The sequence below is a fragment of the Gekko japonicus genome, unplaced genomic scaffold, assembly GCF_001447785.1.
Source record: "Gekko japonicus isolate JY-2015 unplaced genomic scaffold, Gekko_japonicus_V1.1 scaffold2015, whole genome shotgun sequence".
In the NCBI taxonomy this organism is placed as follows: Eukaryota; Metazoa; Chordata; class Lepidosauria; order Squamata; family Gekkonidae; genus Gekko; species Gekko japonicus.
In genome coordinates, this window is record NW_015160281.1 from 212,324 (window position 1) to 223,970 (window position 11,647).

At 51.0% G+C, this 11,647-nt stretch overlaps 1 protein-coding gene across 1 annotated transcript in view; it reads right to left on the reverse strand.

The window, feature by feature from the left end:
* LOC107114020 (protein bicaudal D homolog 2-like) overlaps nucleotides 1–11,647 on the reverse strand; it is a 30,310-nt gene that overhangs the window by 6,605 nt on the left and 12,058 nt on the right. The window contains exons 2-5 of the mRNA XM_015415444.1: nucleotides 11,179–11,398; nucleotides 9,382–9,594; nucleotides 6,358–6,504; nucleotides 1,897–2,313 (exon numbers count right to left, since the gene is read on the reverse strand). Of these exons, the coding sequence (XP_015270930.1) occupies nucleotides 1,897–2,313; nucleotides 6,358–6,504; nucleotides 9,382–9,594; nucleotides 11,179–11,391 (990 nt within the window). The 5' untranslated portion in view covers nucleotides 11,392–11,398. The remainder of the gene's footprint in view (nucleotides 1–1,896; nucleotides 2,314–6,357; nucleotides 6,505–9,381; nucleotides 9,595–11,178; nucleotides 11,399–11,647) is intronic.

Sequence of the window (11,647 nt, forward strand, 5' to 3'; positions counted from 1 at the left end):
ACCTGGCCGCTTCTTGCTCTGACTGAGGGCTGCTGGGAGCAGGGGGCGGGGCTTGTTGCATGTGCCCACCCCCTGGGCTCTTTACTGCTGGAGCTCTGCTCCTGTGCGCTCCTGCAGGAAATGACCCCTGCTTTCCTGACTGTGAATTAAGATCACAGGGAGAGGCCCTCCCGACTGTCTTATCAACCAAAGAAGCTTGTTTGGCAGGTACGTGAGACGCCGCCTTTTCAGTGGCAGCCCCAGGGTTATGGAACAACCTCCCCGGGGAGACACGCCTGGCCCCTCTCCCTTGTGACCCTCAGGAGGCAGCTGAAAATAGTTTTTATTTAGGACTGCATTTGATTAAAATTTATTAGCAGTCCTGAGTAGCAATTTTAAATTTTGAGGGTTTGTTTGTTTTTTAACAGATTTAGGGTAGGTAGCCATTCTGGTCTGAAGCAACAAAACAAAGTTTGAGTCCGGTGGCACCTTTAAGACCGACAGAGTTTACTTCTGGGTATAAGCTTGCATGTGCAGGCACACTTCTTCAGAGTTCAAACTTAGGGTTTTTAAAATGTATTTCTATATATTTTAGTTACGTTGCAAGCCACCTTGAACTCTGAGAAGAGATTGGATTTATACCCCGCCCTTCACTACCCGAAGAAATCTCAGAGCGGCTGACAATCTCCTTTCCCTTCCCCTCCCCACAACAGACACCCTGTGAGGTAAAAGAAGAAGACGTAGATATTGGATTTATACCCTGCCCTTCACTACCCGAAGGAGTCTCAGAGTGGCTTACAAACTCCTTTCCCCTCCCCTCCCCACAACAGGCACCCTGTAAGGTAAAAGAAGACGAAGATGTAGATACTGGATTTATACCCCGCCCTTCACTACCCAAAGGAGTCTCAGAGTGGCTTACAAACTCCTTTCCCCTCCCCTCCCCACAACAGGCACCCTGTGAGGTAAAAGAAGAAGAGAAGAGATTGGATTTATACCCCGCCCTTCACTACCCAAAGGAGTCTCAGAGCGGTTTACAAACGCCCCCCCCCCCTACAACAGAAACCCTGTAATGTAGGTGGGGCTGAGAGAGCTCTCGAGAACTGCTCTTGAGAGAACAGCTCTGAGAGAACTTGTGACTGACCCAAGGTCACACCAGCAGCTGCCTGTGGAGGAGTGGGTAATCAAACCTGGTTCTCCCAGGTTAGAGTCTGCACTCCTAACCACTACACCAAACTGGATGTAAAGGGAAAAAAGGGGTTAATAGATTTTTTAAAGAAATAACCCCATCTTTTCCTTGTTGGCAGACCTTGGGAAAAGCCGGTTTTCCATTTGCGTAAACAGAGCTTTCTCGGATCTGGTGGACTACCACACTAATTCTCATCTGCTGGCAGTCTTGTGAAGAAGAAGAAGAAGAGATTGGATTTATACCCTGCCCTTCACTACCCAAAGGAGTCTCAGAGCGGCTCACAAACTCCTTTCCCTTCCCCCCCCCTCCACAACAGACACCCTGTGAGGTAAAAGAAGAAGAGATTGGATTTATAACCCGTCCTTCACTACCCGAAGGAGTCTGGCTTACAAACTCCTTTCCCTTCCTCTCCCCACCACAGACACCCAGCGAGGTAGGTGGGTCTGAGAGAGCTCTGACAGAACCGGCTCTTTTTCAAGAACAGCTCTTATCAGAACTATGGCTTGCTCAAGGTCATCCAGCCAGGTGTATGTGGAGGAGTGGGGGAATCAAACCCGGTTCTTCCAGATTAGAGTCCGCGCACTTAACCACTACACCAAACTGGCTCTCACGGCACAGCCAGCTCCACCAACCAATAGGAATGCAACTATGATGTTGATCCCAGCATTCCAAGGCCCTTCCCCATGGCTCAGGGCACACCACTCTCACACATCCCCTTTCAACCCCCTCACCTGGCGCAGCTGCTCTTGCAGCTTGTGGATCTCTGCTAGGCTGAGCTCGCTGAAGAGGTCTGCCACAAGGCCAGGCGCAGGACGGCTGCCGTGGGGCGTAGAGGCCATGCTGCCCCCCAGGGCGCTGCCGTTGGCGAAGCCGCTGTCCTGTTCCTCGCCTTCCGCCTGGCTGTGGTTCAGCTCCTCCAGGTTGGCCGGCAAGCTGCTCAGCGAGGCGTGGTGTCCCCGGGAGCAGGCGGCCAGCTCCCGCCGCAGCTCCTGCTTTTGCTCCCGCTCCGCCTGCAGGGTTTCCAGCGCTTCCTGGAGCTGATGCTCCGCCAGGTCCCGCAGGCGCCCCAGTTCCAACAGCTGGTTCCCCGCGAGGGACAGCTCCTCCTCCCGGCAGCTGAGCGCACGTTTGACACTCTCAAACTCCACCTGGGGGCGAGAGGAGCGGTCGGTGCCAGCAGATGTCTCCTTCCAGGTTTGCCACCCCCCTGTATGTAATCTGATATACTGCTAATTTATTTGAAACATTAGCTGCCTTTCTTCAATACGGAGCTCGTGGCAGCTTACAACATAGATACAATGCGTAAAATAAAATACATTTTTAAAATCAGGGGGCTGCCACTGAAAAGGCCCTGTCTCACATGCCCAACCATCAAAGAAGCTTCTGTGGACAGTTAGGAGGGCCTCACACTGTGATCCTATTTCCCTGGTGGGAACTTATGGGAGAAGACAGTCCTTCAGATACCCCAGTCCCAAACCACGTAGGGCTTTAAACATCAGAGCCAACCCTTTGATATCCTGAAGCTAGCTTGCTATTTCCACTCCAACACAGTCTTTTGACCAGCTCCTCTTTGCGCCAGGTTCAACCATGGCACAAGCCCTGCAATGCTCCCTCTAAGCTGTGGAGTCTTGTGAGCAAAAAAATCTACTTTGTGAGCTACTGGCATTAAAGTTGTGAGCGAGCGATTTGGCTGCTGCATGAATTAGCTTGCCCTGGAGCAATGTTCCCTCTAAGCTGAGTTAGTGTGAGTTAGCTCACAGTTTATTAGCCTCCGGCTCACAGATTTTCATTTTAGCTCAGGAAGGAGGGCTCCAGAGCAAACTAATTTATGCAGTAGCCAAATCGCTCGCTCACAACTTTAATGCAAGTCGCTCACAAAGTAGAATTTTTGCTCACAAGACTCCACAGTTTAGAGGGAGCATTGCTCTGGAGCCATCCTCCCTGAGCTCAGACAAAAATATGTGAGCCGGAGGCAAAAAAACTGTGAGCCAGCTCACACTAACTCAGCTTAGAGGGAACACTGAAGCCCTGGCTAGGCACTCTTGGGCCAAGACCTGGCAGCAGCCAAGACATCGGCTATCTTTCAATACTTGAAGAGCCTAGGCCCTGCAGTGCCTAAGAAGCACCTTTTTACCTATACCTTTCCAGGCTGTTCTTTAAGATCGCTCGTGAACTCTTGCCTATCTTAATGTGCCCCGTTCACCAAATATCAGACTAGAACACCGGTCCCCAACGTGGTGCCCGTGGGCGCCACAGCACCTACCAGCACCTTTCCTGGTGTCTACCAAGTGCCTTCAGGAAGTAGATGGGGCCGGGGGGGGGGGGGCTCCTGCCCTGCAAGGATTCTGATCGGCCGTGCAGACTATTTTAAAAAACGTTTTTGTCAGCAGCTGCTGCTACAGCCCAAGCCATCTTCACTGTGGGACTGAAGGTAAACTGGGGCAGCCGTTTTGCAGCAGGCTCCGCCTCCCGCGGCTGTGCCTGCCACACTGGGTCAGAAGAATTCCAAAGGCGCTCACGGGCTCAAAAAGGGTTGGGGACCCTTAGGTCTAGAGCAAGGCCTCCTGTGGGGTGGCCCCCAGCCTTGCGGACCTGGCTCCCGTGGAAGATCTATCCAGCCTAATCCGAGTGCTGAGTCAGGACATTTCTATTTCTGTTAACGGTTTTTCATCAAGATATGATTGGGATTCTTTGAACACTGTAGCTCCGGGGTGTCAAACATAAGGCCCGAGGGCCGGATCAGGCCCGTCCACGGTTCTTATGCGGCCCATGAGCAACCGATGCAAAGGAGGGAGTGCTGGGGGGGAGCCACTCTGTTGTGGCTTCAGCATGGCAGAACATCCTCGTCTACAGTGGTCAAGCGGCGTGGGAGCACCGGCCCGGTGCTGCACTGCAGGCTCTCCAGTCTGCCTGCGTGGGTTTTCCTCTGCACCCCCCCTCCCAGGCCGTGTGGCCTTGCAGGGAAGATACGACAACTTGGAGCTTAGTAGCTACTGTCCTTTATACAGCTTATGGCCGAATCTGCATCTAGCATTTGCTCCTCTGTCTTACCAAACCCACACTGGAACAGAAATTCCCATCTGCATCGCATGCCGCTTTCACTCTGATTGATTGTCAGATTTTATGGCAGCATCCAGACTGCAGGCCGCTTTCACTTCGTCTGATCTCTCGGTTTTATGGTGGCCTCTGCACAGATTGATGGCTGTTCGGGGGTGACTCTGCAGTCAGTACGGCCTTGGCCTGGGGTATTTGAATGTGGTTTTGAGCCGCATCTTTTTCTGTTCCAGTGTGGGTTTGGTAAGACAGCGGAGCAAATTCTAGATGCAGATTCGGCCACTCTATCCCCGGTACCTGGCATTACGTTTTATGGCACACGTGGCCCGGCCCAGCAAAGTGGCATTTATGTCAGATCCGGCCCTCGTAACAAATGAGTTTGACACCTCTCCTGTAGCTGATTTTGGAATATTAGATCTTCCTTTTCTTAGGTTTAACCAGTTTCATGTGATTTTTAAAAAAACCTTGTACATCAAGACAAGATCATAGAACAGCAGTGGGAAAAAAAGCACGTACGGGAGTCTTGCAAGCCCGCTCTCGAGTAGACGTTCCAAGCTCAGGGGGAAAACCCAAGATGCTGTCCCCTCTTCCGCCTAGAAGCCAAGCAAGGGCCAGCAAAGAGACGTGAGCAACTAGAGTTGCAAACTCCAAGCTGGGACGTTCCGGGAGATTTGGGGGTGGAGCAATGTTCCCTCTAAGCTGTGGAGTCTTGTGAGCAAAAATTCTACGTTGTGAGCTACTGGCATTAAAGTTGCGGGAGAGCCATTTGGCTCCTGCATTAATTAGTTTGCTCTGGAGCCATCCTTCCTGAGCGGAGACAAAAATGTGTGAGCTGGAGAATAAAAAATTGTGAGCTAGCTCACTCTAACTCAGCTTAGAAGGAACACTGGTGTGGAGCCTGGATAGGGACCTCAGTGGGGGCATAGAGCAATGAAGTCCACCCCTCCAAAGCAGCTGCTGTTTCCAGAGGAACCGATCGGTCATTTGGAGATCAGTTGTCATTCCAGGAGATCTCCAGGCTCCCCCTGGAAGATGGCAACCCTACGCACAACTGCCAAGCGTTAACCCCTATAGCAGTGGTGGCGAACCTATGGCAAGGGTGCCAGAGGTGGCACTCAGAGCCCTCTCTGTGGGGACACATGCCATCGCCCCAGCCAGGCCCAGACTAGAGATGTGAAGGCCCGGAAAAAAAACGGAAAAATTCGGAAAAAAACCGTTTTCCCCATTTTTTTCCTGAAGCCTTTTTGTTTTTTCCCGAAAAATTGGAAAAATTGAGAAAAGAAAAAAAATTGACTATGGAACGTTTTATTTTAACATGATGAATAAAATATTTTAAGACAAAGTGTTCAAATATTTTCCAAATAATTTCTAATATATATATATATAGTATCAGATTGATCTAATTTCTGTGCACTGACGACAAGCAAGTCCTAGGTTACAAATAGAACTCTCCAACACAAAAACAAGATGCATTTCTTCCTTTAGGAGGTGCGATTGTCAGAAGAAAATAAAAAAGTTTCAGTTTTGTTTTTGCATGTGGGAGGGTATTCTGTTTGTAATAATTGTTTGGATACACTATATTTTTAATAGGCTAGTTGTGATAATTTCATGCCAAGTAAAAATGTGCATACTCATATTTTATGTTCCTAAACAGAATGACTTTCAGTCTAGAAAAGACAGAAGAAATGTTAATGTGGCATTTTTTTCAATTTTTCTGAAAATTTCTGTTTTTCCCAAAAAAACCCAGGAAAAAAACGGTTTTTTTCCCGAGCTTCAAAATTTCTGGAAATTTTACATCTCTAGCCCAGACCGTCATTAACATGTCGAATTCTCTGCCAAATAATTTTAGGTAAATGAAAGCATTTGGGATTGCTTTCCTTACTTTGTTTGGATCATCTTAAGTTAACATATGAGTTGTTTTTTCTAAAGTAAAATCTCAGTATTCAGGTTAAATTGCCGTGTTGGCACTCTGCGATAAATAAGTGGTTTTGGGTCGCAGTTTGGGCACTCGGTCTCTAAAAGGTTCGCTACCACTGCCCTATAGGATTCACACTAGCTTTCAAATCAGGTCGCCAATCACTGAAGGACAGACCCTGTTGCCAGTTTGAGGCCACTGGGGCACAGGCGCTGGCCAATACCTGGCTGCCCTTGAGCACGGAGACCTGCTTCTGCAGGGAGATGTTCTCCTCCTCCAGCTCCGCGCAGTCCTGCAGCTGGTGCAGCTCCCTCGCCTTGGCCTGCTTCAGTTGCTCGCGCAGCCGACTGCGCTCGGAGTCCAAGCATTCCTGGCACGAGGGAGAGAGCGGCAACCGAGTCAGGAATTGCCAGAAGGCAGACCGCGTGAGAGATCTATGTATCATTTATGACTACCAGAGGCCGGCAGGATAAAACGCACGTTAGCAAATACATTTAAGGAAAACCGTTACAAAGCAAAAAAAATAAAAACAGCATATATACTTCATCAAATCAGCACCAAACCATAGTTAGGCTCTAGGAACTGTTCAGAATCCAGCAACTATATCTCTGGTTCCAAGGCCAAAGACTGCTAGAAGGAAGGAGGTATCCCATTTGGTGTCGTGGTTAAGTGCGTGGACTCGAATCTGGGAGAACTGGGTTTGATTCCCCCACTCCTCCACTTGCAGCTGCTGGGTGACCTTGGGCAAGCCATAGTTCTGTCAGAGCTGTTCTTGAAAAAGAGCAGTTTCTGTCAGAGCTCTCTCAGCCCCAGCTGCCTCACAGGGGGTATGTGGAGGGGAAGGAGTTTGTGAGCCGCTCTGAGACTCCTTTGGGTAGTGAAGGGCGGGGTATAAATCCAATCTCTTCTTCTTTTTCCTTCCATCTTCCAGGGTTTTTTTTGGAGGACAGGGCTGAGAAGCATGTTACCAGAGATCACCACAGAAGGGGGAGTGAAGCAGAATACACCCAACTCTTTCAATGTCCCTGTTTGCACGAGGACATATAGGTGCGTGGAGCGGCACACAACCGTATCTCCCTTCCAAAAGTCCAGGCAGAAGCAGTGGGTCAGAGTGAAAGCCTGGCTGCACCGGGGGGATTAGATCACATGAGAGAAAAGAGTATTACCCGCAGGGAAGGGTTCGGCAAACAAGCGATCGCCAGAAATATCCGAGGACCCGACAGCCACGAGGGGATCACATTCCGTTCCCGGGCAACCTTCTCTGACCCCAGCAGTTCTACTCTTTAATTTTCTCAATTTGCAAGCGACTTCCCACACTGTTAACATTTTCATCTCCTCCAGATTTCTCAGTGGGGCTCCGGCTATGCCGAACCTATATTCGCCCTAGCCATGTCATTTTATGGACAGCAGTTTTACTACGAAGCTTCACCAATCGTGGGATGGGTCAGTGTATACACTAGGGGTCCCCCGACACGGTGCCTATGGGTACCCTCCAACACCGTTCCTGGTGGTTTTTAAGTGGGCGGGAACAGGTGGAGCTTTTGCCCAGCAAGGCTTCTGATTGGCCAGTGGAGATCTGATTGACTGTTTTTAAGAAGAAGAGATTGGATTTATACCCCGCCCTTCACTACCCACAGGAGCCTCAGAGTGGCTTACAATCTCCTTTCCCTTCCCCTCCCCACAACAGACACCCTGTGAGGTAGGCAGGCCTGAGAGAGCTTTCCTGAGAACTGCCCTTGAGAGAACAGCTCTGAGAGAACTTGTGGCTGACCCAAGGTCACACCATCAGCTGCATGTGGAGGAGTGGGGAATCAAACCCGGTTCTCCCAGATTAGAGTCCGTGCTCCTAATGTGGCTTCACCAGCAGCCGCCACCACAGGATCTGTGACTGAAGATAAGCTCTGCCTCCTGTGGCGGCTATTTTGTGTGGCCGTTTTGCAGCTGGGCCCACCATACTGTGTCAGAACTCCAAAGGGGCCTGCAGGCCCAAGAAGGTTAGGGACTCCTGGTGTATACCAACATATTCCCTTAAATCACCATCAGGAGACCAGAGTGGTCTAGTTTGGTGTAGTGGTTAAGTGTGCGGACTTAAATCTGGGAGAACTTGAATCTGGAAAGACAGGAGATGACCCTCTGTGCCCTGTCATTAAAATACAGTATAGGCGGCTGAAGGGGAAAATTGGACAGGCAGGAATCCATACCCCGAGACATTTGCGCTCAAGAGCTTCACTTAGAGTTAAGTGCTCTAGAAATAAACGGCTCACGGCTCGCTTTTGGCACACGCGGAAGAGCTAGTCCACATTCCAGGATTAGAAGTCTCCCTGATAATACTTTCGGGCTCCAGCTTTCAGCTTTATTCTTGCACTGGGCGTATGCCCACGGGCACGGAGTTTGGTCCCAGGCATCCAAGCTTTCATTTCAGGCTGGCCCTCCCAGGTATCAAGGTGGCCAGGCTGGTAACAACCAGGGCCAGGGCTTTTTCAGTGGTGGCTCCACTCTGGTGGAACGAGCTCCCGGAAGAGATCAGGACCCTGTGGGACCTTCTACAGTTCTGCAGTGCCTATAAAGCGGAGCTCTTCTGCCAGGCCTTTGGAGCCGCCACCACTGTTAGCAACTGACAACCCACGGTTGGAGAGCCCTGTTCCCCTGGGTCTTCAAATGACTGCCTGAGCTAATCGCCTAGGATGACTTGAGAAGATCAAGGAGCTGACTGCAAGACGAGGAACTAAGTCACTAGCACTTTACTATGTTTATGCTTTTAGAAGGTTACTTGCATTAATTGAGGTTTTATCATTTTTATTTATACGGCTGGAAATTGTATATGGTTCGTATGTAAGCCGCCCAGAGCCGGCCTCGGCGGGGAGGACGGGGTAAGAAACTAATACATCAAATCAAGCCAAATCAAATTATCATTACTATCCAATGTTCCCTCTAAGCTATGGAGTCTTGTGAGCAGAAATTCTACTTTGTGAGCTACGGGCATTAAAGTTGTGAGCGAGCAATTTGGCTCCTGCATGAATTAGTTTGCTCTGGAGCCCTCCTTCCTGAGCGAAGACAAAAATGTGTGAGCCGGAGGCTAAAAAACTGTGAGCCGGCTCACACTAACTCAGCTCAGAGGGAACACTGATTATGACACAAGTGAGAATGTCCTGACTTCGCAGCTGCAGCTAGTGAGTGGTCCGCACGACACCGGTCGGCGGACCACGATGCAGTGCAAACCCCCAGGTTGCCGTCCGGGCCCGGTTACCTTCCTCAGGTCCTGCAGAGCCGCCCCGAGACGCTCGCTCTCCGCCGCCGTGCCCTCCAGCTGGGACCGCAGGTGCTTCACGTCGCCCTGGAGGTCCTCGATGCTCTGGTTCAAGCGGGCCTCCTTGGAGGCCGCCTCTCGGAGAAAGTGCTCTTCCCGGCTCTCCCCGTCGGCCGCGGCCCTTTTGTGGACGCTGTGGGACTCCGTCAAGGCCTGGGGAGCACAGGGACGCACGTGAATGTGGGAATGGAAAACTCCTGTGAGGCATGCCCGGGAATTCAAGTTCTCACCGGGAGATTGGCAAGCAGTGCACAAGGTCTGCTGAGTCTGCATGAGTTTGCTGAGAGAATAAACTTGGCTACAGTGGGCAAGATAGGAGAGTTTCAGCGTAAAGAACATTCTGTTAGGAACATAATGTGATTCTAGTTAGAGGCTTCTTCTAACGGTAACATTTTCACTGTACGGGGCAGGGTGGGAGAAATGTGTGATCTGCTTTAATAAAACGCTGCTGACAGGCAGTTCAAGACAAACAGTTGGGACAGAGAGAGAACTGAGCTTGGTCAGAGAGCTTCAACAGATCTCTGTGTGTTGTGTCGTTATTGAACCCTCAAACCTACACGTGAAGCTGCTTTACACCGAACCAGACCTTGGTCCATCGAGGTCAGCTGACCGGCGGCGACTTCCCAAGATCCCATCTTTCACATCACCTCCTACCAGACCCTTTAACCGGAGATGCCAGGGATTGAACTAGGCACCTTCTGATGCCAAGCGGACCCTCTACTACGAAGCAACGGCCCTTCAGTAGAGAAGAGGCAGGGAGGTTGCAGGAGAACACACCTCAGGCCCGTAGCTACAGTGGGGCTTTTGGAGGCTCGGCCCTCTTTCTGAAAGGGACAGCCCCACAAGCATTTCTCCTGTAAATGCTCCCCCCCCCCAATAATTTTTAAACATTTTTTAAAAGGCATGCGCTCCTTTCAGCAGATTGGGATGCTGCAGTTGACTAATCCCCACACTGAGCAAGGGGGTTGGAGTAGGTGACCTCTAGAACCCCTTCTGACTCTGTGTCAAGACACTGGTCTCCTTTGAGAGAGTTTTGTTGGCTTTCTTGTTGTTAAGTGTTGGCTTTCTTGACTGTAGAAGTCATCACCCCCACCTGCTAGCTTGTTATCAGAAGTGTTGCTCAACTGTATTCTACAGTGGCTGCCAGCTTGCAATTTAGAGATCTATCCTGGTCACAGCTTTCGATTGGCTAAATGGTCAAGAACACCAATGCAGAATAGACAGCTTGAGAAGACGAGAGAGAGAGAGAGAGAGAGACAGACAGACAGACAGAGAGACAGAAAGAGAGAGAGAGACAGACAGAGAGAGAGAGACAGAGAGAGAGAGAGAGACAGAGAGAGAGAGAGAGAGAGAGAGACAGAGAGACAGAGAGAGAGAGAGAGACTGCCTCGAACCTCTCCTCAGCTTCTACCCTGGCCGAACCCAGGTAAGTATTTCCAGTGCCACGTCTACCACCTACCAGAAAAATTATTCTCCCTTCCCCTCCCGCCCTTTTCCAGCCTGCTATCGTCACGCCCTGGGGCTAAGATCTGCAGAAGCCTCAATGCTTTGATTTTAAAAGGCTCGATTCCACAGTAGATGAGTCATAATCCACACGAATCCTGGCTTTTCTTTCTGCGGCTGAGAACTTCAGCCCCACCAGAAAAGAAATTTGCCCCACGAGCCACAAGATCCTGGCTATGGGTCCGACACGGCGCCCAGGCTGGGGCCGAGGGCACGGACAAGGCCTCCGCTCACCTCCTTCATGTGGGCCGCCTCCAAGCGCATCATTTCCAGCTGGCCTTCCAGCTCGCCGCAGTGCTGTCTCAGCTCCCCATTCTCCTCCAGCACGGCCAGCCCGTATTCCGCCGCCTGGACCTTCTCTTGCGTCGCCTTCCGCAGCTCGGCTGTCAGCCGGTCCACCTCGGCTTGCAGCTGCGCCGGATCCTGCGCCATGGGGGCTGCCGGCATGCCGCCCCTGGGGAACAATGTGCGAGAGTCAGCCGGGAGACGTGGGTGAAAGCCGGCTGACCGACACGCGGGCGGCACCTGGTTGGTCCGCAGGCCTATTCTGTGCTTCTGTCGCCCCCATTCAAGCCCTACGGTGGGTGTCCCCAACACGGTGCCCGTGGGCACTCGCCAAGTGTTTTTAGAAACTGGGTGGGGCTTTTGCCCAACAGGGCTTGTGATTGGCCACTGGAGATCTGATTAGAATCATGGGGGTTCA